The 25,653-nt window shown below is 35.9% G+C and overlaps 2 protein-coding genes across 2 annotated transcripts in view; one reads left to right on the top strand and one right to left on the bottom strand.

The window, feature by feature from the left end:
- Positions 1 to 833: 833 nt before the first annotated feature.
- Positions 834 to 9,108, bottom strand: LOC135718359 (E3 ubiquitin-protein ligase TRIM35-like). Its single transcript, XM_073816114.1, has 7 exons — positions 8,370 to 9,108; positions 5,757 to 5,801; positions 5,489 to 5,584; positions 5,138 to 5,368; positions 4,998 to 5,020; positions 4,796 to 4,914; positions 834 to 2,388 (listed from the first exon to the last, which is right to left on the bottom strand). Exons 1-7 carry the CDS (start codon positions 8,853 to 8,855, stop codon positions 1,862 to 1,864), a joined length of 1,527 nt encoding a protein of 508 aa, XP_073672215.1. The 5' UTR covers positions 8,856 to 9,108; the 3' UTR covers positions 834 to 1,861.
- A 14,768-nt stretch (positions 9,109 to 23,876) lies between these two features.
- The window catches only part of LOC135718251 (NACHT, LRR and PYD domains-containing protein 12-like), a 103,690-nt gene continuing 101,913 nt past the window's right edge, over positions 23,877 to 25,653 (top strand). Inside the window, exon 1 of the mRNA XM_065240549.1 lies at positions 23,877 to 24,081. Within this exon, the coding sequence (XP_065096621.1) occupies positions 24,023 to 24,081 (59 nt within the window). The 5' untranslated portion in view covers positions 23,877 to 24,022. The remainder of the gene's footprint in view (positions 24,082 to 25,653) is intronic.

Genomic DNA, 25,653 nt, shown 5'->3' with positions numbered 1-25,653 from the left:
GACCTGAGATGTAACTTTTTTATTAATCTGATACTGCATAAAAAATATGAATGCATAAAAATTAATGTTGTTGTTAATCATTGACATATCCAGGGCTGTAATACTCAAAGAAAAAAAATCTGCTTAGCATTTAGTAAATTGAAAATAATTAAAATTTTCTTTTTTTCATAAAAAAACAGCAGTGGCATTGTGTAAACAAACCAGCATTTAAAGGGTTAAAATTCTGAAAATTAATGAATGTTTGGTCATTGTGATTAGAGCTGATGCTGGTTAAAAAAATGGCATCAGTGAAAGTGGAAAAATATATAAAATTTTTAAATTGATGCACAAGGGATAAACATTTGATTCTTACCATTTTGGAATCCATTCAGCTGATCTCCGGGTCTGGCGCTAGCACTTTTAGCATAGTTTAGCACAATCAATTGAATCTGATTAGTCCATTAGCGTCATGCAAAAAAATAACCAGAGTTTCAATATTTTTCCTATTTGAAACTTGACTCTTCTGTAGTTACATCGTCTAGTAAGAGTGACGGAAAATTAAAAGTTGCTATTATCTAGGCAGGAATGTCTAGGAACTATACTCTCAAACTGGCATAGTAATCAAGGACTTTGCTGATGTAACATGGCTGCAGCAGGCGTAGCACTGCTCGAAAATAGTCCCCTGGTATTGAAAGTAACCAAGGGGACTATTTTCGGTTTATGTATGTTTATGTATTTAAGTGCAATGCTAATGGTCTAATCAGATTCAATGGATTGTGCTAAGCTATGCTAAAAGTGCTAGCGCGAGACCTGGAGATCAGGATCACGGTAAAAAATCAAATGTTTAACTCGAGGGGAGCTGGGAAATGAGCATATTTTCAAAAAATGTGGAATGTCCCTTTAAATGCCTGTGTATGTGTACCAGTCACATTAAGTATACTTTGCAAGGCTGTACATACAATTTGTTTGCATAAAAAGGGAAGATATTCTGGTGTCTTCGCCTCTATTTGGGAGTACAACACAGTTTTAAAATCTCACTTTTTGTCTGCACTCTGCAGTTTCATCTATACGCAGTGAATTAGCAACGGCGAGTCATTAAGGGTACAGTGGCTGCACACTAGTTATTACGGTGTTTTATGAAATTTAATGAGTGCACTCAGTATCACAATAAGTGTGAATGAATGAGATGTTTAAATAGGCAGTCCTATGAGATTTAGGTACAAGTGCAATCAGTCCAGGTACGTGGGCTTATGGGAAATGGAGTCTGGATAAATGTTAATATTCGGGAGATGTCTCCCTCTGGTGGTGATCGAGGAGAGAAGCAGGAGCTTCACTCGTGACAACCACCAGTTGACAAAAGTATTTTTTCTTTATATCTATGCACACCCCATTTCCAGTAGCCACACTCACACAGTCAGATAATTTTCTAGTACAAATATGATACAGACATGAAAACATTGGGTTATTTCACATCAATTATTTGTATAATGATAATACAGTGTTTTTATATCAGTCTGTAACTCCATGTGTTTCTTTAAACATGACTGCATTTAATATCACCTTTTAACAAAACAACAACAAAATCATCTGCACTGCTCATACTGCTAGAAGAGAAGTAGAGGGCTGTAGCCCATACAGGCCAATCACTGTAGGCTTTGAAAGGGGAATTCTGTTAAAGAAAATATATCGCCTGGCAGTGAACTTTGAGCTTTATCATTTTACTGGTATTATTTATGCTCTAACAGCAACATTACACACTAACTAATGTGTGAAAATGGTATCAGAAAGAATGTGACAAAAGAAAGAAACAAAAAACCAAAAAACATCACAACTCGTAGTGCTTTATAAACAAGATAATCTCCAATTAAATCCCCGAGAGTTTTCAAGCTGCTTTTACCGGTAGGATCACCAGGGGAGAAATATTACACTTAACACCAAAGCATGGATAAACTCTTTCAGTAAATGTGTGTGTAAAAGTGTGTATGTGTGTGTTAGTGAGAGGATCAAAGAATGACAGTTTTCCTCTGTCACAATCCAACTCAACTCTGATTCTTTCTAGTTTCACTTTCACTGAGAGATGAAGAGATGTTTTCAATTTGGTATTGACTGCAGCGTATTTACCTGAGAAATACACCACATAACAAAATCCACTACTGGATAAGATTTTATTTTTTCTCTCTGCAGATTCTGTCATCACACCCAGAGCCCAGCCTGTGTTGTCTCCAACCTGAACATCCCAGCAGTGAATCCCTGAATTAAAGCTCTTTGAACCCAAAACACACTTAGAGACATCAAATCTCTCTGGATTATCCGGAAGCAGCCCTGCATCTTTACTGTATCGCACACTGCTCAGATCATCAGACAGAAGGAGACTATAGTGAGCAGTGTTTGGATCCAAAGTCACTGGAACTGGAGAGAAAGAGAGAGAGAGAGAGAGAGAGAGAGAGAGAGAGAGAGAGAGAGAGAGAGAGAGAGAGAGAGAGAGACTCATAAGATAAATTGCTAATTGGTTTTATCTGACATTTTGTCAAAATTAAGATATTCATATTCTTATTCTGTGGCAACTTATTTAAATGATGTGATGTTTTTTCAAGTTGTGTACATTTTAGGACTTTTATTAAAAAAAAAAGGTTATCTACAAAGTCGAACTTGAACATGGTTTTATAAGGTTCTATCTGTGTGAGCCAATCACCACTTTGAATGCACACAAGGACCAAACAGAATCAGCTTTATTTATTATGTTACTGGAATGCTTCGCACCCGGTGACAACAGGGCAGAGAATGGAAACACATCAGGCTGTTTCTAAACTGGACGGCTGCATCCTCCAGAGGACGCATTTGTAGACTGAATACGTCATCAAGACGTATTTCAGAATAATAACAATTGTAAATGTGACTATAATTCTTAGTTATTACACGGCTCTCTTAAATGTTAAATACTGATTGGTCAGTTCTTTTCAGATAACTATCACTCAAAACTAATAACACACGGTTACCCGGATACAGTTTAATATTACACAAAATTAAATGTAACTATGTATTTTAATAACATTTGCAGCATTATATGATAAATCAAAAAGTGTGTTTGTGACATCTGAACATCATGGATTCGGGTTTTGTAGTAAATTTGCTTTTTTCCAGTCATGTCATTGTTGTACTACTGTGTTCTTGTATTTATTAAACTTTCAGTTTACACTAAAACCATTACAAAACAGATCAGCTTAATATACAGATCAGCAGGTAAAAGTGGAGTTAGGGTTTGAAGGGAATGTAAAAATTCAGCATGCAGCTAGCAATAGAGTGGTGGAAAAATGAATGGAAATCTGTTGAATAAATGATGAATGACAAATCTGTATTGGTACATCAAGAACAGCTGACTGTCAGCTGATGCAAGCTTGACTGACTTGGCATGCCTGAATTGATGCAATGTTTGATATATTGAAACAACTTTGCTGAAACACTTTATTTGTAGTTTTTAGTCTTAAAAATTGTACAAAATACAAGTTGTATGTTTTAAAACCAAATTATGATGTTGTTTTTTTTGAAAATTATTGATTTAATGAATGTTGTGCAAGGTAGAACATTATAATTCCAAGCAGAAAGTGTTTTTTTTTAATAAGAAGGTTCTGCCTGCAGTCGACCTTAATTTATTTTCTTTCCCATATCAGCAGGGACGTGCACAAGAATCTTGAGGGGCAGTTGCTCTGACCTAATAAAGGGCACCCTCCAAAAAAAAAAAAAAAAACTCACCGGCTATATGAAGGACTGAGAATAACAGGGTCTTTATTAAAATATATATACACAAAGAAGTAAAACACTGAAATACAGCACTTAATCACCTTAACTACTACTAATAATAACACAGAAAAACGTAACTTGAGTCACGAATATCCCTAAATCAATATCCCTATCAATATCCTATCAAGTCACTGATAGGTTTCTCCAAAGGTGGCGGGTACATGTGTGAAGTTTTGCTTTTAGTTAAAAGATTAGTAAATAAGTATTCACGTCATCCAACATTTTTTATGTTCTCCATGTTTCTACATAGGCTACGAGTAAAACCGCATCAGACAATTCAGTTTTTGCAGCGATCTGAACAATTCAATCAAACTGATTCGAGAAACAATTCAAAACGTTTGGCCCATTTGCTTTTTAAAGAAACGACTCAAAAGACTAATTTATTTGCAATACTAAGTAAGGAATCGACTCAAACGAGTCATTAATTCACGAATGTCCCAGAAACACGAGACGGCATTTTAAAAATAAAATACACATTTCTTAATTAATTAAAATACAGGAACGAAGGAACACCTCCCAGTGTAACAAAGTAAAAGTACATTTTGACGAAAAGGGCATATGGGCAGTTGTCTGGGCAACCTGAGCAACCCTCTTGTGCACGTCCCTGCATATCAGTTTTTCTATATGGAATGCAAAAACTTCAAATCTCAATATCTCAAAACTACTCAGAATGCAGATAGAATCTTAGAATTATAATGGGGTGTACACATCAAATGCGATTTCATTGATTTGCATGAGTAGATTACATACAAAGTCAATGCAAAGAACTTGAGTTTGGCCATGCAAATGACGCCTATTGGGCGGCCACGAAAATGCGCTATCAGTCTCAAACGGATCTTTGCGCAAGTTGAAAATATTAAACTCAAGCAAAATATTAAACTCAAGCAAAATATTTGCACAACACAAAGTTAAATCCTGCAAATAATCTAGAGCGAGGAACGTGATGCTTCGCATTTGGTGTGTACTCAATGCTGATTATGAGAGTAAAGCTGAAGTCAGTGTTGTGTTTTGTACTTACTGTATTCAACATTCTCTTTCATCTTCTTTATGACAGTAAACTTCAGGTTGCTGAGATGTTTTGCTACATTGATCATCATTCCTGAGATCTTCTCTGGATCTGATGTTCTACCCTGAACTCTGGAAGAACATTCAGGAGTCTAAGATTCTGCTGTGAGTTTAGATTCACAATCTTTGAGAGAAACAGCAAACACAATACAAACCTCTTCATTGTGCTCTTAAAGTCCTGTAAAAACACACAAATGCAGATTATTTATTACATTTCACTTGAATGTTTGAAAATGACAATCATAGATTTGTATGTTTCTCCAGTAGAATGAAGATTGAAGTTCTTTCTTCTCACCTGTAGGAATGAAACATCTTCAGCTGTCATTTGCTCCTCTATGACTCTAATTTTGTGTGAAAGAGATGAAATCTCACTGCTCATCTTCTCAATCTTCTCCTTCATCATCTGACTCTTCTGCTCATCTTCCTGTCTCAGTGCTGTTAATCTGACTGATTCTTCATCATGTAGAAGTTGGTGAAGTTTCTCAAACTCTTCCTGAATCTGCTTCTCTGCGCGTCCAGCCTGAATCTGATACAAAACACATTTCAGACAGAAACATATCATGACTGAATCTGATTTGTATCAATATATAAATTAACAAAATAGTTGTGTTGTACAACCTTGATTCACATTGTGTTTCATTCAAACCTTTATATGTTCTGCAGTTTGATCCAAATTCTGTTTAAACGTCTCAAATATTCTCAGTTTCACTTTTAAATGTTTTAATGCAGTTTTGAGTTTCTCCTGAAAGACATCAAAAAGGTTCATAAAAAGATTCAACAACTTTTTAATAGTTTACACAGAGGATACCATAAAGAATAATAATATGTGTATTTATTGAAACCAAAATCATAATTGTTATTTATTTGTCAGTGTGAAGATGTCTATCAGTTATTGATGTTATTATTTATCAGACCTTATTATCAATGGCAGCTTCACTGACGGGACAGCATTGTGGTTGTTATGAGTTCTGGGGCCTCATTTATCAAGCGTTCGTACGCACAGAAGTGTGCGTAAAGTGTGCGTAGGAACAGTTTTACGCAAAGTGTGGAATTTATCAAATTGCACTTATACGTAGAAATGTGTGTAAATATACGCACACCTCTGAGTATGCGTACGCACAGCATCTAGTGGTAGAACAGCGATACTACATAGGACCCTGTTCCAGTGAGTAAAGAAGTGTCTATTTATTATCCACAAGCAGGTGTTAAAAATGATTAATGTCAGTATTGTAACAGCAAATAAGTATAATGATTTATTTGTGATATGTATATGTATCTGTGAAAGCTCTACATGTGATTTGTATTAATGAAGTCTCCGACAAATGTTTGACACAGTGCAATGGCTTATCTTGTGTTATTGGAAGACTTGGCAAATAATCCATTCCGCCGGTAGCGCGTTTTCAATGATCGTGCCAATGATGCTGGTTATATGCTGTTGTCCAAGGTGGAAAGTTGTCTGTCCTCCTCCAGTTGCACTCGTTTCACGTCGGTGTGCTGTGACGCGTTTTTTGCTGATAATTTAATGTCAACCCACTTTTTTATTTCTGGAAGTGTTCTCTCCTCATATTCAACGGAATTAAACTCAATGGTAACATGTTCCCATGTAGATTTGTTTTCTTTTGTTAGTCATTCCTCCCGCACTAAGTAAACCAAACAGGATGTGTTATTAGGATTTAACCTCATCCAGCAGTAACTCAATTTCTGTGTCTGTAAAATTCCTCTTTTACGCTCTCTTTGTCATTATTGCGATGAGGGAAAAAGCACAACCACGTGACATATAACGGGAGGTGTTGTCACCATATATGGTTCATTGGAGGCGTCTCGGAATGCAAATGACTATGAACGTGCACGAGCATGGTGCTTAAGAACAAGTGGGATTTATCATCAAGGATTACTTACTGATGTGCGTACGAACCACGTGCGCACGTTTGATAAATCCCGATTTTTTTGTACTTAGACACATTCTAAATTTCATTCGTAGGTACAAATATAGAACATTTTCTACGCACTGTTGATAAATGAGGCCCCTGGAGTCTCGACACACCACACACAATGGCCCTCATTTATCATTCTTGCGTAGAAACGGGCGTATATGTTGGCGTAAGATTATGCTTACACTCCTCTCACCGCCTGATTTATGAAACTGTGCGTACCGTTGATATTCAGGTGTACGCAATATCTGCCCTTCATAAATGCCGCGGCCGAAAACGAGCGTCATTAGAATAACAAGCCCATATAAATTCAAGTCTCCGCCTCCCCCACGCCCTCATTTTACGCCATTGACACACGAAAGACGGCAAAGAAGAGAATCCGGGGAAGTGAAAAGAAACAAAATTGTTTTATTTGGCAGTTTAAAGAGTGGGATTAAAGACACATTAATAATTGGATGACAATTTGTAATATTCTTATTATTATTTTTATTATTAATTGATATTTAGAAGAATAATTATTTATCATTATTATTATTTACTGTTGCCTACATCTAAATTCTATGTCTGCTTAATGGTTCAGTTAATTTTTTTATATAATATTTTAAAATGATGTAGTAACTTTTGTAGTGTGTTGTTCTGTATTTAGTTGTTTGTTAGCTGTACCTTAGATCCAGTTTGATACGGAGCTCCGGATATAATTCAAATTAACAATTTGTTTCCACGACATCCACATGTTTTAGCTAAGCTAATTCATAATTTGAAGTAATAATAATTGTAATAGTAATTACGAAATATTCCAAATATTATAATAATTAATTCCAAGGAACAAACTGTTGAATATTGGGAACAAATTCTAAATTTATGGCCATACTTTAGACTAAATAAGAAAAAGAAGTGTCCATAGCATAAAAAATTATTCGTGGCCATAATTTTGTCCGCATGTCATCATGATCGGATTTACGGCTCCATTCAACACAAGCATTTTACCTTACCTCATCTGTATTTATTTATCATCGAATGGTACGTAACTAGCTTACCTTTTGATGCATTACCATGTTTTCGTAGCACATCCTTGTGCTTTCTTGCAATGTGCCGCTTCAGATTCCAGGAAGAATATTTGCTAACTCTTTACAGTCTCTCCGCAGTCCCTTTCAATTTTTTCTTCCTGCTCAATCTTAACTTTGATTTTTACTTTACATTTATGTATAAGGCTTGAATTCCATAACTTATTGCTAGACGTTTTTACAAATTCTCGAACTAGCAAATTATCAAAGGGCGTTCTGGGTTCAACAAGCGGTGCTGAGGGAGCGGAATTTTCGGAAAGGCGCTTTGATGGTAATATTACCGCACCGCTCAACGCTCCGCTCCCACTAAGCTCCGTTCACATGCTCGCTCTGAAACATCAGGTAAAGCGCACATGCTCTCAACTGAAGGAATACATATGCATACAAATCAAATGCTTTGGTAAAGTCTCACAAATTAAACATTGAACATTGTTGCATAAAAATAAACACTGAAGTTTATAATTACTATGTTTTTTACAGTGGGTCATAATATATCATATATTTTAGTTTGTCAGTACGTTTTGTGGTGTTAGGAAGTTTTTGCGCATTTCTGAACTAACTCAAAATGTGCGTACACCACCTCCAGAGCTGGCGTAGGATTTGAGCGTGCCGTACGCCAACGTCCATAAATCTCAAAGTCACCGTGGTTTTGGGTGTACGCAAGGTGTACGCTGGAAATTTGGTGTACGCACTTTTGATAAATGAGGGCCATTGGCTGTTGATCATCCACACAGAAGAGTTTGAGTTTCTCATTGTGAAGATGGCAAACTGGTGAAGATAACTGACTTCTCTCCTGTAGGAAAGTCTCACACAGGTTCTTCAAAATCAAATTTAATGGAGGATCCCCTGTTGATCTTCTTCTGCAAACTGGACAGTCTTTAGATCCTTTACTTTCCCAGAATCTCTCAATACAGTCTTTACAGATACTGTGACTGCAAGACAACACAACAGGATTTGTAAAAATATCACAGCAAACTGGACAAGAGAAATCCTCCTCAGAAAAACATTTAGATGACATTTTCTTGAAGTTTCACTTTCAGTTTACTACCACGTGTAAATCGGAGCACCAGAATTCGGTTTTCTCATCAAAAATATCAGAAGAATAGCAAATAAACATTAACACCATCAAAAAGTGTTGGACTGAAATATCGAAAAATACGCATCTAAAAAATGTAACTTTAAAAAACTGCTTGCAACACAAACAAATTTTACAGAGCCGAAAACTCGTTCCTGAAGTCCTTAAGCCCACCTACACATTGAACCTAATCCCAGAGCCCTTTATAGGAACAGAATTGCGTCAACTCTTTTCACTCCAATGAAAATAATTTATTACAGAAGTGGCGGGATCATGGAGTCTCTCAAGAGTTCCCGGAAGTGTCAGCTCCATAGAGATGCGGCAGAAAAGACTGAATGTGATGAATTTGATGAATGCTTTCATACTTAAGACGTATAAAAATAAGATTGTATACCTATATTAGCAATTCATATGAATCAAATGACTTTGTTCATGCATAAGTAGTGGATTATCTCTCATTAAAGGAATATTCCATTTTCTTAAAAGAAAAATCCAGATAATTTACTCACCACCATGTCATCCAAAATGTTGATGTCTTTCTTTGTTCAGTCGAGAAGAAATTATGTTTTTTGAGGAAAACATTGCAGGATTTTTCTCATTTTAATGGACTTTAATAGAGCCCAACATTTCATACTTAGTTCAACACTTAACAGTTTTTTTCAACGGAGTTTCAAAGGACTATAAACGATCCCAAACGAGGCATAAGGGTCTTATCTAGCGAAACGGTTGTCATTTTTGACAATAAAAATAACAAATATACACTTTTAAAGCACAACTTCTCGTCCACAACTTCTCGTTTGGGATCGTTTATAGTCCTTTGAAACTCCGTTGTGTGCATTATTTTCAAATAATTCAAAGAACCAGAGTCAATTATTCCCCTTATACCACAGTTACCAAAAAATCGCTCTGGTGCCTATTTTTAAAACATTTGACAGGTTGGGTGTGCGATTTACAGAAAAAATAATCAACACCCATGGAACATTACTCAGCCATTCAGAATAAATCATTCAACAGGCCCGTACGGTATATGTGTTGCTACGTTATCCTCAGCGTGTCCTAACCTGACCCGTTTTTTTTATCTTAAAGGAATATTCCATTTTCTTAAAAGAAAAATCCAGATAATTTACTCACCACCATGTCATCCAAAATGTTGATGTCTTTCTTTGTTCAGTCAAGAAGAAAATATGTTTTTTGAGGAAAACATTGCAGGATTTTTCAAATTTTGATGGACTTTAATAGAGCCCAACATTTAATACTTAACTCAACACTTAAAGGAATAGTCTACCCTTTTGCCATATTAAACTACGTTATTACCTCAACCTAGACGAATTAATACATACCTATCTTTTTTCAATTTGTGTCTGTACAGCGCGTCATGAAAGTGTTAGCATTTAGCCTAGCCCCATTCATTCCTATGGTACCAAACAGGGAAGCCACCAAACCTGGATTTTTCTTTTAAGAAAATGGAATATTCCTTTAAGATAAAAAAAAAACGGGTCAGGTTAGGACACGCTGAGGATAACGTAGCAACACATATACCGTACGGGCCTGTTGAATGATTTATTCTGAATGGCTGAGTAATGTTCCATGGGTGTTGATTATTTTTTCTGTAAATCGCACACCCAACCTGTCAAACGTTTTAAAAATAGGCACCAGAGCGATTTTTTGGTAACTGTGGTATAAGGGGAATAATTGACTCTGGTTCTTTGAATTATTTGAAAATAATGCACACCCACGTCGTGCCGCATTACCACCTTGGATGGGCATTATTTTCTTATAATTCAACGACCCGTTGTCAATTACTCCTTACATAATAAACCACCAACAGCCTTTTAATGGTAAATTTTGTTTTCTTAGTGCAGATTCAACTATTATTGTGTAATTAGAGAGGCTATTAAATGTGATAGCTGTGCAAATTGTACTCTTATTTTGAAGTTATGTATTGTCATACATGTCTGTAGTTCTTTGTAATTCTTTTGTTCATTGTTCATTGTTCTTGATTGTTTCACAGGTGTGTCTTGTTATCTCGTTTACCCACATGTATAGAGGGTATGCATTAATGTCACTTTTCCACGTGACCACGCGAGAGCTTGCCCGGAGTGGCAAAACATGCAACAAAATGGCTGGTTTTCATAGCGGGTGCTGCGAAAATGCCAGTTAAACTGACTATTATCAGCTTAAATTGAATTTAGTTGGACTTGATAGCAGAGGTGGACAATACTTAGTTACATTAGTTACATTTTCCAAGCATCTGTGCTTTATTAGGGTGTTTGTATTGGGAAAAACATTACTTCACTACATTCTAAAGCATAGAATCATACTTTGTATTCTTTAATATTGCATATTAAAATTTATTTAATACCTAATTACATTAAAATTGTGTACTTTTACTTGAGTAAAAGTATGTTAATGTACTTAAATATTAAATGTAAAACAAAAAACGTATTATTTATGAAATGTAATGGAGGAAAAATTATGATAATATGCTTGGGAATGTATGTTTTCCAATGAAAAACACAGATAAAATACAAATACAAAGTACAAAGTAAAAACTCTGCTTGATAGTGACTCTAGCAACTTGCTGTTTTTTTGGTAGTCTGTAAAACGAAACGAAAATGACATAAGTTATTTTCTACACAGAGGAGGTTAACTGCACATTACCGTACTGGGGTTTGTAAATGTTGTGAGCGTTTCTTACTCGTTTTAATCTCTCAGATAACAAAATGCAACAGCAAAGAGCTTGTGAGCGCACTCAGATGCTAATGATGTCTGCGACTGCGCTGTCTACAGTGCCTGCCGTGGCAAAAATCTCCGAAAAGTGACAAGGATGCAGCACAGAATTGATAATATTGTGCATATTAAACAGATTAAAAGACAAATAACAGATTAATTGACACTTCTTTGATTTTGAGGTTGCATGCAAAATCCATTTGGCTAAAAAAAAAACAAGGGGGCATGCATGTGCCCCCTCAGTTTAAAAGGGCATGACGCCTCTGATGCAGTTCATGGTGAATGTAACAGTGTGGGGAAGAGACCTCTAGTGGCCACCCGGGGAACACCATCCTACTGAAAAATCCAGCTAAGACGAGCATAAGCTGGTGAGCTGGTTTTAGCTGATCTCCCAGCTTGGTTTTAGCTCGTATTGCAAGCTGGTCTAGCTGTGTTTTGGTCATTTTTTAAACTGGTCTAGCTGGACTTCGCTGGTCATGCTGGAAGACCAGCTGACCAACCACTTTGACCAGCTTAGCCAGGCTGGGAGGACCAGCTTAGACCAGCTACTGACATCTTTGCTGGATTTTTCAGTAGGGCAACCAGACATCGTGACACTAATTAAAAGAAAATTACTAATGGAAGCGATACAATTACAGATTAAACTATCTTTTGAAAAATATTATGCAATATTATATTGCTCCAATATTCTTTTTAATTCAAATTCAACATTTTCTTTCAGTTGAACCTTATAATGGTCTAATTAACATTATACCATGCTAACATTACAAAACCTGTTTATTTTATATTTTGAATGCGAAGCAAAAACACATCCAAAGGACGTCATTATAATGCCTTTGTCTAACGTTTGAAAATGTCCACTGAGTAACCAGATAAAAGTTTTTGCAAATGTCATTTTTACACGTCTTTTTTTATGTTGAAATTAGACATCCTACTGACATGCCTGTTGAACGTTTAAAAGACGTCTACTGGGAAGCCAGAGACAACGATCATTCAACGTTTTTTTAGACATCGTTTTTGTGTTGAAATTAGACGTCCTACTGACATGCTTGTTGAACGTTTAAAAGGCATCTACTGGGAAGCCAGAGACAACATTCATTCAACGTCTTTTTAAGACGACTTTTTTAGACGTCTTTTTTGTGTTGAAATTAGACGTCCTACTGACATGCTTGTTAAACGTTTAAAAGACATCCACTAAGTATCCAGAATGAAAGTTTTTGCAAAGTCTTTTCTAGACGTCTTTTTTATGTTGAAATTAGACATCCTACTGACATGCTTGTTGAACGTTTAAAAGGCGTCTACTGGGAAGCCAGAGACAACATTCATTCAACGTCTTTTTAAGACGACTTTTTTAGACGTCTTTTTTGTGTTGAAATTAGACGTCCTACTGACATGCTTGTTAAACGTTTAAAAGACGTCCACTGAGTATCCAGAATGAAAGTTTTTGAAAAACGTCTTTTCTAGACATCTTTTTTTATGTTGAAATTAGACATCCTACTGACATGCTTGTAGAACGTTTAAAAGACGTCCACTGAGTATCCAGAATGAAAGATTTGCAACGTTTTTTCTAGACGTCTTTTTTTATGTTGAAATTAGAAACTGAAAATTCTTTCAGTTGAACCTTATAATGGTCTAATTAACATTATACCATGCTAACATTACAAAACCTGTTTATTTTATATTTTGAATGCGAAGCAAAAACACATCCAAAGGACGTCATTATAATGCCTTTGTCTAACGTTTAAAAATGTCCACTGAGTAACCAGATAAAAGTTTTTGCAAACGTCATTTTTACACGTCTTTTTTGTGTCGAAATTAGACATCCTACTGACATGCCTGTTGAACGTTTAAAAGACGACTACTGGAAAGCCAGAGACAACGTTCATTCAACGTCTTTTTTAGACGTCTTTTTTGTGTTGAAATTAGACGTCCTACTGACATGCCTGTTGAACGTTTAAAAGACGTCTACTGGGCAGCCAGAGACAACGATCATTCAACGTTTTTTTAGACTTCTTTTTTGTGTTGAAATTAGACGTCCTTCTGACATGATTGTTAAACGTTTAAAAGACATCCACTGAGTATCCAGAATGAAAGTTTTTGCAACATCTTTTCTAGACGTCTTTTATATGTTGAAATTAGACATCCTACTGACATGCTTGTTGAACGTTTAAAAGGCGTCTACTGGGAAGCCAGAGACAACGTTCATTGAACGTCTTTTTAGACGTCTTTTTTTGTTGAAATTAGACATCCTACTGACATGCTTGTTGAACGTTTAAAAGTATCTACTGGGAAGCCAGAGACAACGTTCATTCAACGTCTTTTTAAGACGACTTTTTTAGACGTCTTTTTTGTGTTGAAATTAGACATCCTACTGACATGCTTGTTGAACGTTTAAAAGGCGTCTACTGGGAAGCCAGAGACAACGTTCATTCAACGTCTTTTTAAGACGACTTTTTTAGACGTCTTTTTTGTGTTGAAATTAGACATCCTACTGACATGCTTGTTGAACGTTTAAAAGGCGTCTACTGGGAAGCCAGAGACAACGTTCATTGAACGTCTTTTTAGACGTCTTTTTTTGTTGAAATTAGACATCCTACTGACATGCTTGTTGAACGTTTAAAAGTATCTACTGGGAAGCCAGAGACAACGTTCATTCAACGTCTTTTTTAGACGTCTTTTTTTGTGTTGAAATTTGACGTCTTACTGACATGCTTGTTGAACGTTTAAAAGACGTCCACTGAGTATCCAGAATGAAAGTTTTTGCAACGTCTTATCTAGACGTCTTTTTTATGTTGAAATTAGACATCCTACTGACATGCTTGTTGAACGTTTAAAAGGCGTCTACTGGGAAGCCAGAGACAACGTTCATTCAACGTCTTTTCTAGATGTCTTTTTTGTGTTGAAATTAGACGTCCTACTGACATGCTTGTTAAACGTTTAAAAGACATCCACTAAGTATCCAGAATGAAAGTTTTTGCAACGTCTTTTTTAGGCGTCTTTTTTTGGGTTGAAATTAGACTTCCTACTGACATGTTTGTTGACAGTTCAAAAGACATATTTTAAAGAATGTTTTTCAAATGTTCATTACTGAAATCCAAGTGACATCCTTACAGGGTTTTTCGATGTCTTTGCAGACATTTAAAAGACATTCATACAATTTTTAATTATGTTTAATTTCAGACATTCCTATTAACCTCCATTTAAACCAGGTGTACGCTTTTAGTTCTTAAGGCCACAGTTAAAAATGGTCTTACCACCAAATATACTACACAGGGGTTTAGACATCAACACTTTTTCAGGTACTGGATGTTGACAGTGTGCACACCTACTGCTTTAAAATTTTAAATACCTATCCCCTTGGCTGACATGTATGTTTTCAAGAACTATAGGTGTGCAGAGACATTTTGTAATATGGGTCACAGTATGTATGAAGGATGAGGAGGACGATGACAGGTAACACTAAACAGAACTTTATTTGATAGACTATGGGTAAATACACATAACATAGGCAAGAATCGACCATTAATAAAGACAATGGTGAGTGTGTGTGTGGGTGTATAAAAAATAAAAAATGGTGGTTGAGGGGGTGCAAAGGATTATGGGTAATGTAGTCAGGTGAATGAGGGCAATGAAGAGTAGGAGGGGGTTCTGGAGGCAGGTGGATTGCCAGGGGGAGGAAGAAAGATGCAGTCCAAGATGGGGCCTTGAGCAAGACGACACATGAGCATGAGAAGCCATGGAGGAGTGGAAGGAGCCATAATGGAGGAGACCAGGGGCCGGATTCACAAAACATTCTTAAGAAGAAAAATCTTCTTAAATGCCATTTTTATCATAAAGGAACATTTCATCTGTTGAAACATTAATATTTATTGAAAGTGGGTCATATTTGTAGTCGAAATGTAATATAAATGTAGAATTTGTTGCCTATTTGACAGAGAAAAGACAGAACGTGACTTTAGGGAGCATTTGTATGGAAAACTACAACTCCCACAATGCACAGCTCTGCAAGCCACCACCACTAATCCAGAACACTGCTAGCCATGGAGGAGTGGAAGGAGCCATCGTGGAGGAGACCAGGGGCCGGATTCACAAAACATTCTTAAGAAGAAAAATCTTCTTAAATGCCATTTTTATCTTAAAGGAACATTTCATCTGTAGAAACATTAATATTTGACAATGACAATTTATTTATATAGCACAATTTAAAACAACAGCTGTTGACCAATGTGCTTTCCAAATAGATAAAATAACAGATAAAAGACAGAAGAGAAAATAAGATAAAATCACATCAATAGATAAAAACACAGGAAAAATAAAATAAAATAAAATCACATTAATTTAAATTTACTTCAAAGGCTTTTGAGAATAAAAAAGTTTTGAGTCTGGATTTAAAAGTAAGGAGAGATGGAGCCACACTGTAAAAAGCTTGATCTCCCCTACACTTTAGTCTTGATTTTGGAGTATGTAATTGAGCCTGAGTAGACGATCGAAGAGATCTTGGAGGGTTATATTCGGTCAAAAGATCAGACAAATAGGTTGGTGCTAAGCCATTTATGGATTTATAAACTAAGAGTAGTACTTTAAATTCAACTCTGAAATGCACGGGAAGCCAATGTAGTGAGCGTAAAATAGGAGTAATATCCCTGCTGAAAAAAACAGCATCAAACCAGCATGGACCAGCATGGGAATTATGCTGGTCTATGCTGGTTTAGCTGGTGGTCACCAGCATACCAGCACCAAAGCACAACATATGCTGGTATGACCAGCATGGGATGCTGGTGCTAATGCTGGTTTAGCTGGTGCTAATGCTGGTTTGGTGCTGGTTTAGCTGGTGCTAAAGCTGGTGCTGGTTTGATGCTGGTTTAGCTGGTGTTCACTAGCAAACCAGCACCAAAACACAACATATGCTGGTCTTGCTGGTATGCTGTTTTTTTCAGCAGGGATGCTCCCTCATTTTTACACCACACAAAAATCTTGCTGTTGCATTTTGGACAATTTGCAGGCGGGACAGTGTTTGCTGACTAATCCCCAAGTATAATGAATTGCAATAGTCAAGCCTAGATGAAATGAAAGTATGAATTAATTTCTCAAGATCCTTAAAGGAGAGAAACGGCTTTGCTTTTGCAAACAGATGCAGCTGGTAAAAGCAGGTTTTAACAACAGAATTTATTTGGCTATCAAACTTTAGATTATCATCTAGAATAAAGCCGGGGTCTCAGGTAAGAGGTTAACTCTTCTAAATCCAAGTTTTTAGATTTTGATGACTCGGATGGACTAAACACGATGATTTCAGTCTTTGTTTCATTAAAAATTAAAAAATTCAAAGAAAGCCATGCCTTTACCCCCTCTAGACAAGCTATCAAAGACCCTAATCCTGCAGAATTTAGTTTGACAGGCAAATAAACCTGCGTATCGTCAGCATAGCAGTGAAATGATATGCAGTGTTTCTTAAAGATGGGCCCAAGGGGAAGCATATACAGAGAAAAAAGTAGTGGAGCCAAAATAGAGCCCTGAGGAACACCACAAAACAGATTGGCTTTACTAGAATAATGTTCGCCCATCTTAAGGCTCTATAAGCGAATATGTTCGACGTCACTTGTTGTTGATATTTGAACTGTTTTCAAACAAACGGAGCGTAGCTAACTCCAACCCCTCCCCTCCCCCTCCCCCTCGAATACGCGACGATTGCGTATTTCTGGTCATAAATACGGAAGTTGTGAGAAAGGTCTATTGGCTGTAAAACTTTGTTTTGTTTCGTGGTGCAGGTTTGGCCACTGTGTGTATATTGAAGTTTGTAGAGCCTGGGCTGTCTACATAAAACGCGTGAATTCGCTTAGAGAACCTTTAACTGAGAAACTCCTGTTTGTTAGATATGATATTAACCATTTTAAGGCTGTACCTCTTACACCGACATAGTTTTCAAGACGATCAATTAAAATAGTGTGATCAATTGTGTCAAAAGCAGCTGTTAGATCAAGAAGCACAAGTACTGCAAAATCACCAGAGTCACATGAAATCAAAATATCATTTAAAACCTTAATTAATACAGTCTCTGTGGAGTGACATTTTCGAAAGCCAGATTGAAATGTTTCAAGCAATGAGTTCTCAACTAAAAAACTCTGTAGTTGTGAAAACACAATTTTTTCAAGAAATTTGGAGATGAATGGCAAGTTTGAGATAGGTCTAAAGTTTATCAAAGCAGATGAGTCCATGTTCAATTTTTTAAGCAGTGGATAAACCACTGCATGCTTTAGATAGTCAGGCATAATCCCTGATTCTAGACTACGATTAATTATGATCAACAGATATGGAGCTATATCTGTGAAAATTTGTTTAAATAAAGAAGCGGGAAGAATGTCCAACGGTGATTCAGAGGGCTTGAGCTGCTTAGCTATTTCTAGCAAATCTAACTCAGTAATGGAGTTAAACTCACTTAGAAAGGCAGTGACATTTGAAATATGGTTAAATGTAGTAGTAGTAGTAGTATTAGACAAGGGAATTATACCCTGCCTGAGAGTCCTTATCTTGTCTTCAAAAAATAATAAAAACTCATCACATGATGGGGACGCGACCCTAGGAGAGAGACCGACTGATGGATTAAGAGTAGCGTTAATGATATTAAAAAGAGTCTTAGGTCTAGAGTAGTTCTTGTTTATAATATGAGATAGGTATCGACATTTGGCTTTTTTTACTACCCTCTGATATTTATGAAAAGAATGATTTAAAATTTCATAAGAAACCTGAAGCCTGTCCTTTTTCCACTTTCGTTCCGCTCTTCTGCAACTTCGTCTAAGACAACGAATAGAGTCATCAATCCAGGGTTCAAGATGCGATTTAGGTTGAGCAGTCCTTAAGGGGGCCACCATGTTTAACACATCAGAACAGGTGGAGTTAAGCCTGGAGAGAAGCTCTTCAGCGCTAATGTCACAAGTGATATTAGCAGGAGATGGCATCACTTCGTGAAAAGTCGATAGGAAAGATAATTTTGTAGCATCATTAATGTAACGTGAAAAGCTGCCACGAGACGTAACTGTCGGTGCCGCCGCAGGGAAGGGCACAGTAAACATAACAGTCTTATGATCGGAGAAACAAATCACACATTTTCAAATCAGTGATACAAACTCCGTGCTGGAGCACTAAGTCAAGGTGTGGCCACCTTTGTGAGTAGAAATATTTTATTGAAAGTGGGTCATATTTGTAGCCGAAATGTAATATAAATGTAGAATTTGTTGCCTATTTGACAGAGAAAAGACAGAACGTGACTTTAGGGAGCATTTGTATGGAAAACTACAACTCCCACAATGCACAGCTCTGCAAGCCACCACCACTAATCCAGAACACTGCTAGCTCAGCTGTATGCTATTTTACATCCAATCCATTTTATTTATATATCACATTTTAAAAACCGAAGGTTTACAAAGTGCTGAACAGGAATAATACAATAATAGCACATATAAACATGTAAATATAAACACATAATAAAACTAACACATAAATGCCTCAAAGCAAATATATGATCACACAATTATCATCATGTGTTAAAAGCTAGAGAAAATAAATAAGTTTTAAGACGAGATTTAAAAGATTCGAGGGTTGGGGCTGATTTGACCTGTGGATGAAGCTCATTCCACTTTAGGGGCTACAACTAAAAAAGCACAACCCCCCCCCCCCCTGGTTTTTGCCACATTAGTATAAGAAAGCAAATTGAAACACTCACTGTAAAGTCAGACGTCCATTTATCCCTGCAGGCTTTGGCTGTCACACCAGTTTAGGATTCTAAAATATGTATCCAGGACTCCGCTGTCCATATACGAGACACCATCGTTATGCCACGCCCCCACTCCGCTGCGAGTCGACATATAGACTATAGTTAACCTAAAATCTTTTTATTGCTCTATAAATTAAATTTGAAAATATAACTAATGCATACAGTATTTGCTATTTTAAAAACTGTAGTCTATGCCTGAGAACGTGATGTATGTTAGTCTGTGAAAATATCCTGTTAGGCATTTGATCTTGACATTGCTAGAATCTTGTCTTTTTACATGTAGTACATTAATCTTAAAATATTTTATTTTGTTCAAGAAAAAACAGCCCATATTAATAATTTTTTAGTAGCCTATTGTAGTGTCTCGGGAGATTGTGCTCGTTACATAGCTATGTGGCTATACTGCACTGAAGCGGCAGTTTAAGATATAAACCCAGAATTCAGCGAACGCCAAGAACAAGAAAACGGTAACAACACTTCGACCAAAACGCGGGATTTACATACACAGACCATGTTTCAATTTCGATGTTTCTGGCCAGAAATACCAACTTGTTCACTTTGTCTAGTTTTAATAAGCTGCGGATTGAAGTGCTGGCTGCTCCCTGCGGTGCTGACGGAGTACTGGTGGCACAGATATTTACGTGCAACCTATTGGTAAGCGCGGAGGAGTCAGTGTGTTCGTAAAATAACAAAATTATAGCTTTTAAGTACAAAATAGTATTTATGTAAAAATCTATATTAAAATAAAAAAGTGCACAACTCTTCTTAAGTGGAAGTGATAAAGTAAAATAACGAATAATAATTATATAATAACGAATAATAACGATATCATCGTCCATCGCGATGGTTTAATGTAACCATCGTCAACTGCTAATTTAGGGGACATCGCCCAACCCTAGTGGTTGGTTCAACACACAAACGAATTGTGTCGTAAGAGCAAGCTTCACTCAGTTTCGTAGTTATTTTGGCCAAACATGTAAATAATCCCGAAGATGAAAATGCCAATTCTCTCAACAGCTTTTCGAAATCCCCTTCTGCCATTTCAACCTTTAAACTACATTCCGCCATTTTTTTCAAACTTTTCCACGGAGCAATAGCCTGTTAGCTTAGCTTCTAAAGATGGCTGACACTATTGTTACATTCTGTGAGTGGGATCCCACCCATATTGGCGTGGTGAAAACATGCGAAACTAGCTGCTACTACTGCCTGTAGTTTTAAGCCTCTGGAGAAAAAAAAGGCTTTTTTCCAGACAAAAAATACACACATCTCTCATCTCAGGGCGATATGAAGGGGAAAGGCACGGTAATTCGAAAATACTACTGGTTTTCTACTGATACAAAGCTTAATTCTAAATCCTGAAGTATTTCTTTAAATTCAAGCTTAAGAAAAAAGTTAAGAATATTTTGTATTCTCAAAAAAGCTTCTTAAGAAAGTTCTTATTTTTTTCCTTAGACACGGAAATTTATAAATAAATAGGTGTGGAAATAAATAAATGTATAAATAAATACATGTGAAAATAAATAAATGTACAAATAAATAGACGTGAAAATAAATAAATGTATAAATAAATAAATGAAAAAAAATTTAATGTTCACATAAATAAATACATAAATGTGGAAATTAATAGAAGAATAAATAAAAATGTATAAATAAATACAGAAATAAATAAATGTTTTAAAAATATTTTAATACAAAAATAAAGAAATCAAAGTTGCAAAACTCAATTATGTTTGTTTTTATATTTCTCTGCCTATTTATTTTTGTATTTATTTATTTATTTATGTTTGTTTTATATATTTATTTGTACATTTATTTATTTATTTATTTATAATTTTTGCACTCCCAGTCCTCCATATCATGGGGACGAAAAACTTCAAAACGGCACAATATTATGAAGCTGCAGACTCGGAGACTGCAGCTACAGACCCCCGCCCAGAGACCCCCAATCTCAGAGCCCTAGTATTTCGAGACAGCGTGACAAGAAACGTGAGTATCATCAATTTTATTAAGCGAATCATACTCATTCGAATTGTTTTTTATTCAAACTACTTTAGCCCATCGATACAATAGTACATTTAATATTTTTAAAGATAGATTGTAACAAAATTTGAGCAGATAATATATGTTTTTCGCCTTTTTTCCCCGAAAATATTTATAGCTAAATAGGTTAGCTTTTAACCTTAGACAAGCCATTGTAAAAATTCGATTACAATTAGTTGACATTAAAGAAGACCAATTTAATACATTAAGGGGCGGTTTCTCGGACAGGGATTAACTAAAATAAATACAAGATCTGCCCAAACTGAAAACAACTTGCACTTACATGTCTTAATACATCAGTGGCTATTGCTTGGCCTCAAAATGTACTCAAGTAGCCTAATGTTTTTAATAAGGCATGTTTGATCAAACTAGTTACATTTTCTTATTAAACTAAGGCCTACCCTGCTGAAAAAAACAGCATACCAGCAAGACCAGCATATGTTGTGTTTTGGTGCTGGTTTGCTAGTGAACACCAGCTAAACCAGCATCAGCACCAGCATTAGCACCAGCTAAACCAGCACCAAACCAGCATTAGCACCAGCTAAACCAGCACCAAACCAGCATTAGGACCAGCATCCCATGCTGGTCATACCAGCAAGACCAGCATATGTTGTGTTTTGGTGCTGGTATGCTGGTGACCACCAGCTAAAGCAGCATAGACCAGCATAATTCACATGCTGGTTTGATGCTGTTTTTTTCAGCAGGGTAGTGACTAGTAGTCCTGTCTTAAACTAATCCCTGTTCGGGAAAGAACCCCAAAGTGTGTTGATATCAAAGAATGTCACCATTAATTATTTAATCAGATTTACCGTTTGACCTTTTTTAATTACCTTAACTATACATTTATTTAATTAATGCAGGAGTAATTATTTTACTTTATATAATTTATGTAGACTACTTAAATGAGTTCTTAAAAAAGTAAGTATTAAAATGAATCAATATCAATTTAACTGTGATATAAATTTGTTGCCAGCTATTTATACAATTATACAGCTCATACAATTGACTAATAATCAAATTTACTATGCCTACACTACTTATTAACCAGCCTATTGTATCATAGAATGTGTCATTTGGCCTTTTGTTTGGGTTCTTTTAAAGGACTCTGTGGGGTGGTCTTAAAATTTGAATTTGAGTTTGACTCTTTCTCTCTTTTTTAAAGGTGGATATAACAATTCAAAGGGGGAATTCACTTCCAGAAATTCCAAAATTTCACAAATGCTGTGGTTCCCCCTAAAGCCATGTGTGCCATGGACATTGAGCAGCAGTGCTATTCTTTTTCAATACCTCAAAGCTCTGGTTTATAAATCTAAACTCAACTGAACTTCAAGAATGAATTGGAGTTTATTTGTAGTTTTCTTTATCCTGAAGTAGGCCCAAACATGTGTGTCAATTGGATTGTTTCTATTGTTGTCATATATGCAATGTTTTTATATTAATTAATTGATGCATTATATGGACAGGCCATCATCCATGGCCTATGTGAAATGCAGGCATTATCCTGGCAGGAAGCTGAAGAGGTGTTCCTCCGTGGCCCTTCTTGTCACTCTAGGTATGCTTGTAATTTGCATTTGCAAAAAATGGTATTTGTTATTACACAATATTTTTGACAATGGCATTCATCTTTTATTGTAGTGAAGTCAAGGAATTTGACAGAGCAGTTTCCAAAAGACTGAAAAAAGAAGGAAAAAAAATCACCTGCAGGAAGTAATTACTTACTTATGCATTTACATTATTTTATATTTATTCATTTAGCAGACGCTTTTATCCAAAGTGACTTATAAATGAAGAGTTCTTTTTAATGCAATTGAAGATGAAAAGTAAAGTCACTATAACACAATTCTTTCTTCCTTTTTTCTTCGGTTTCTCCTGTTTACAGCAAGATGATGTTTAGGTAATTGTTCAATAAAGTACAGCATTGTTTATTATTGGTTTTGATTCGCATTCAAAATATCAAAAAACAGATTTTGTAATGTTAGCGTGATATAATGTATAAGACCATTATATAATATCACATAATATTTTTCTGAATATAGATCTATCTGTATTGTGTCCCTTTCATCAGTAATTTTCTTTCAATTACACTCACGCTCAAAAAATACTGCAGACTACTTGGTAATTTGTTAGTCAGAGAAAAGACTTTTTTGGCACATGCATTAAGCAGGGAGCTCAAATATTTATTTGGATAACTTTAAATAAAACGAGACCGTAGTATTGCATCCTACAGTATTGTTTTCAATGCCATTTGGATAAGGGTGTTATACGATCTTCCAAACATCAGGGGGCGCTGTCTCGAAAAACGAGGGGTCTGAGAATGCGGGTCTCTGGGCGGGGTTCTGTAGCTGCAGGCTCAGAGTCTGCAGCTTCAGCTACTCCAACGGCATGAGATCTCCAAAACGGGGCGTAGTTTCAGACCCGCTCAACCACTTTTTGCAGCTGCATCTTCTTGACAGCACACCACAGACGTCACGATACAGTCTACAAAACATCATCATAATTAAATTTGCTATGGCGAGAGATTAACACCACGTTATTGATGAGCGGCACTCATATGATTATTTAGTTTTACCAAATGGATAAGAAAAACAGAAGCAGCAGCATTATGAACAACGATTGCAAACATCACGATATGTAAGTACAAGCACTTTTAGATCTTTTTGTTTTGCATGTAACGGAGTGATGCCTAGGCAATAAAATGTGATCCGCGTTGGTAAAATAAGAGAATAGTAGCGAGAGCACATGTTCTACGGTTTGGAGAAAGTGAAACCAAAAGTGTTATCAGGTTGTGCTAACGTTAGTTTTGTTTCCAAAACGTATTTTCGCGGACCACCTCATACTACTCATTATAAAATATGTTTACACAAAGTCCTGAATTAATCTGCACATCTAAATAGTCTTACTAGCACTAAAACTATAACTGGTCATCACATCAGTACAACAGGTTTCTTAAAAGAAAGTTTACTGCACCAAACAGCTGCCACATATTCTTACACCAATCCATTTTGTATGGCACTGAACTTGAATGTCACGGCCGAGTGCCACTGGCCTATTTTAGTAATCACACAATAACTTTTGACATTTTAATTTAAAATTTATATCAATATTCTTATCAATGTTATTTATATACATATTCTCAGTGTTGGGAAAGTTCACTTTCTAGTTCAGTTCATATTTCAAAATTTTGAACTAGTTCACAGTTCCAAAAATGAACTAATTTATAGTTATTTTTTCCCATATTATTTAAAAAAAAAAAAGATTGCCATTATAGCCCATATAGAACCACAGACACAGCAATTATTTCATCAGTTTTAACACTGAAGCTAAATGCGTCAGATTTCATCTTCATATCCAACTTCAGGGCTCTAGACCAGTGTTTCTCAAACTTTTTCAGCCCAAGGACCACTTTATCTTCCAATTTTTTTCTGAGGACCACCTAACAGAATCCCACTCTAACACGCCCCCAAAAAACAACAAAATAGGAAGGATAAGCTAAGTTTAAGTTTAATATGCCACTGTTTCAAGTCAAAAACAAATTTAAAAAAACAAACAAATGCAATGCTATGTTCAGAAATTATTATATGAATTTTATTTCATTTGAAAAAGTAAATGTGAAATGAGTTGCAGCTTAATATGAACAACAAACTGCACATGCGGAAAAAAAATGCAATTAAACATACTATAACAGCCTATGTCCAACTTAATGTCATTCCAAAGAGCCATTAGTTTAAATCTGAGGTGGTGGGTATATGAAGTCTATGGTTGTAACTATGGTAACAATAAAATACTGAAAAAAAAAATTTTCCCCTTAAAGGGACACTTCACCCATTTGCATAAAGCTTTGTATAGATAGAACCCCAGTCATGTTTTTGAATGGTCATGCATAATTTTCTCAGTTGTCGCTGAGACAGGAGAAATACAAAGTTCAGTGTTGCACTTCCTTCTTTCAATGATGTAAAAATCGTCATTTTGCATCATTGAAAGAAGGAAGTGCAATGCCTTTGTTGAGGGAGTGAGACTACAAACACCCCTTTTCTCAGTCAAATAGGCACCAAATTCTAAATGTATTTTACATTTCGACTACAAATATGACGCACTTTCAATAAAGATTAATGTTTCTACGGGTGAAATTCTCCTTTAATGTCCAAAATCACTTAAATTACAGGGATTTTACACATGAAACAAAAACTAGGAAATTACAAAACT

The sequence above is a fragment of the Paramisgurnus dabryanus genome, chromosome 10 (assembly GCF_030506205.2).
Source record: "Paramisgurnus dabryanus chromosome 10, PD_genome_1.1, whole genome shotgun sequence".
NCBI classification, from domain to species: domain Eukaryota; kingdom Metazoa; phylum Chordata; class Actinopteri; order Cypriniformes; family Cobitidae; genus Paramisgurnus; species Paramisgurnus dabryanus.
The sequence above is the reverse complement of the archived record's forward strand: the minus strand, read 5'-3'. Positions and strand labels throughout refer to the sequence as shown.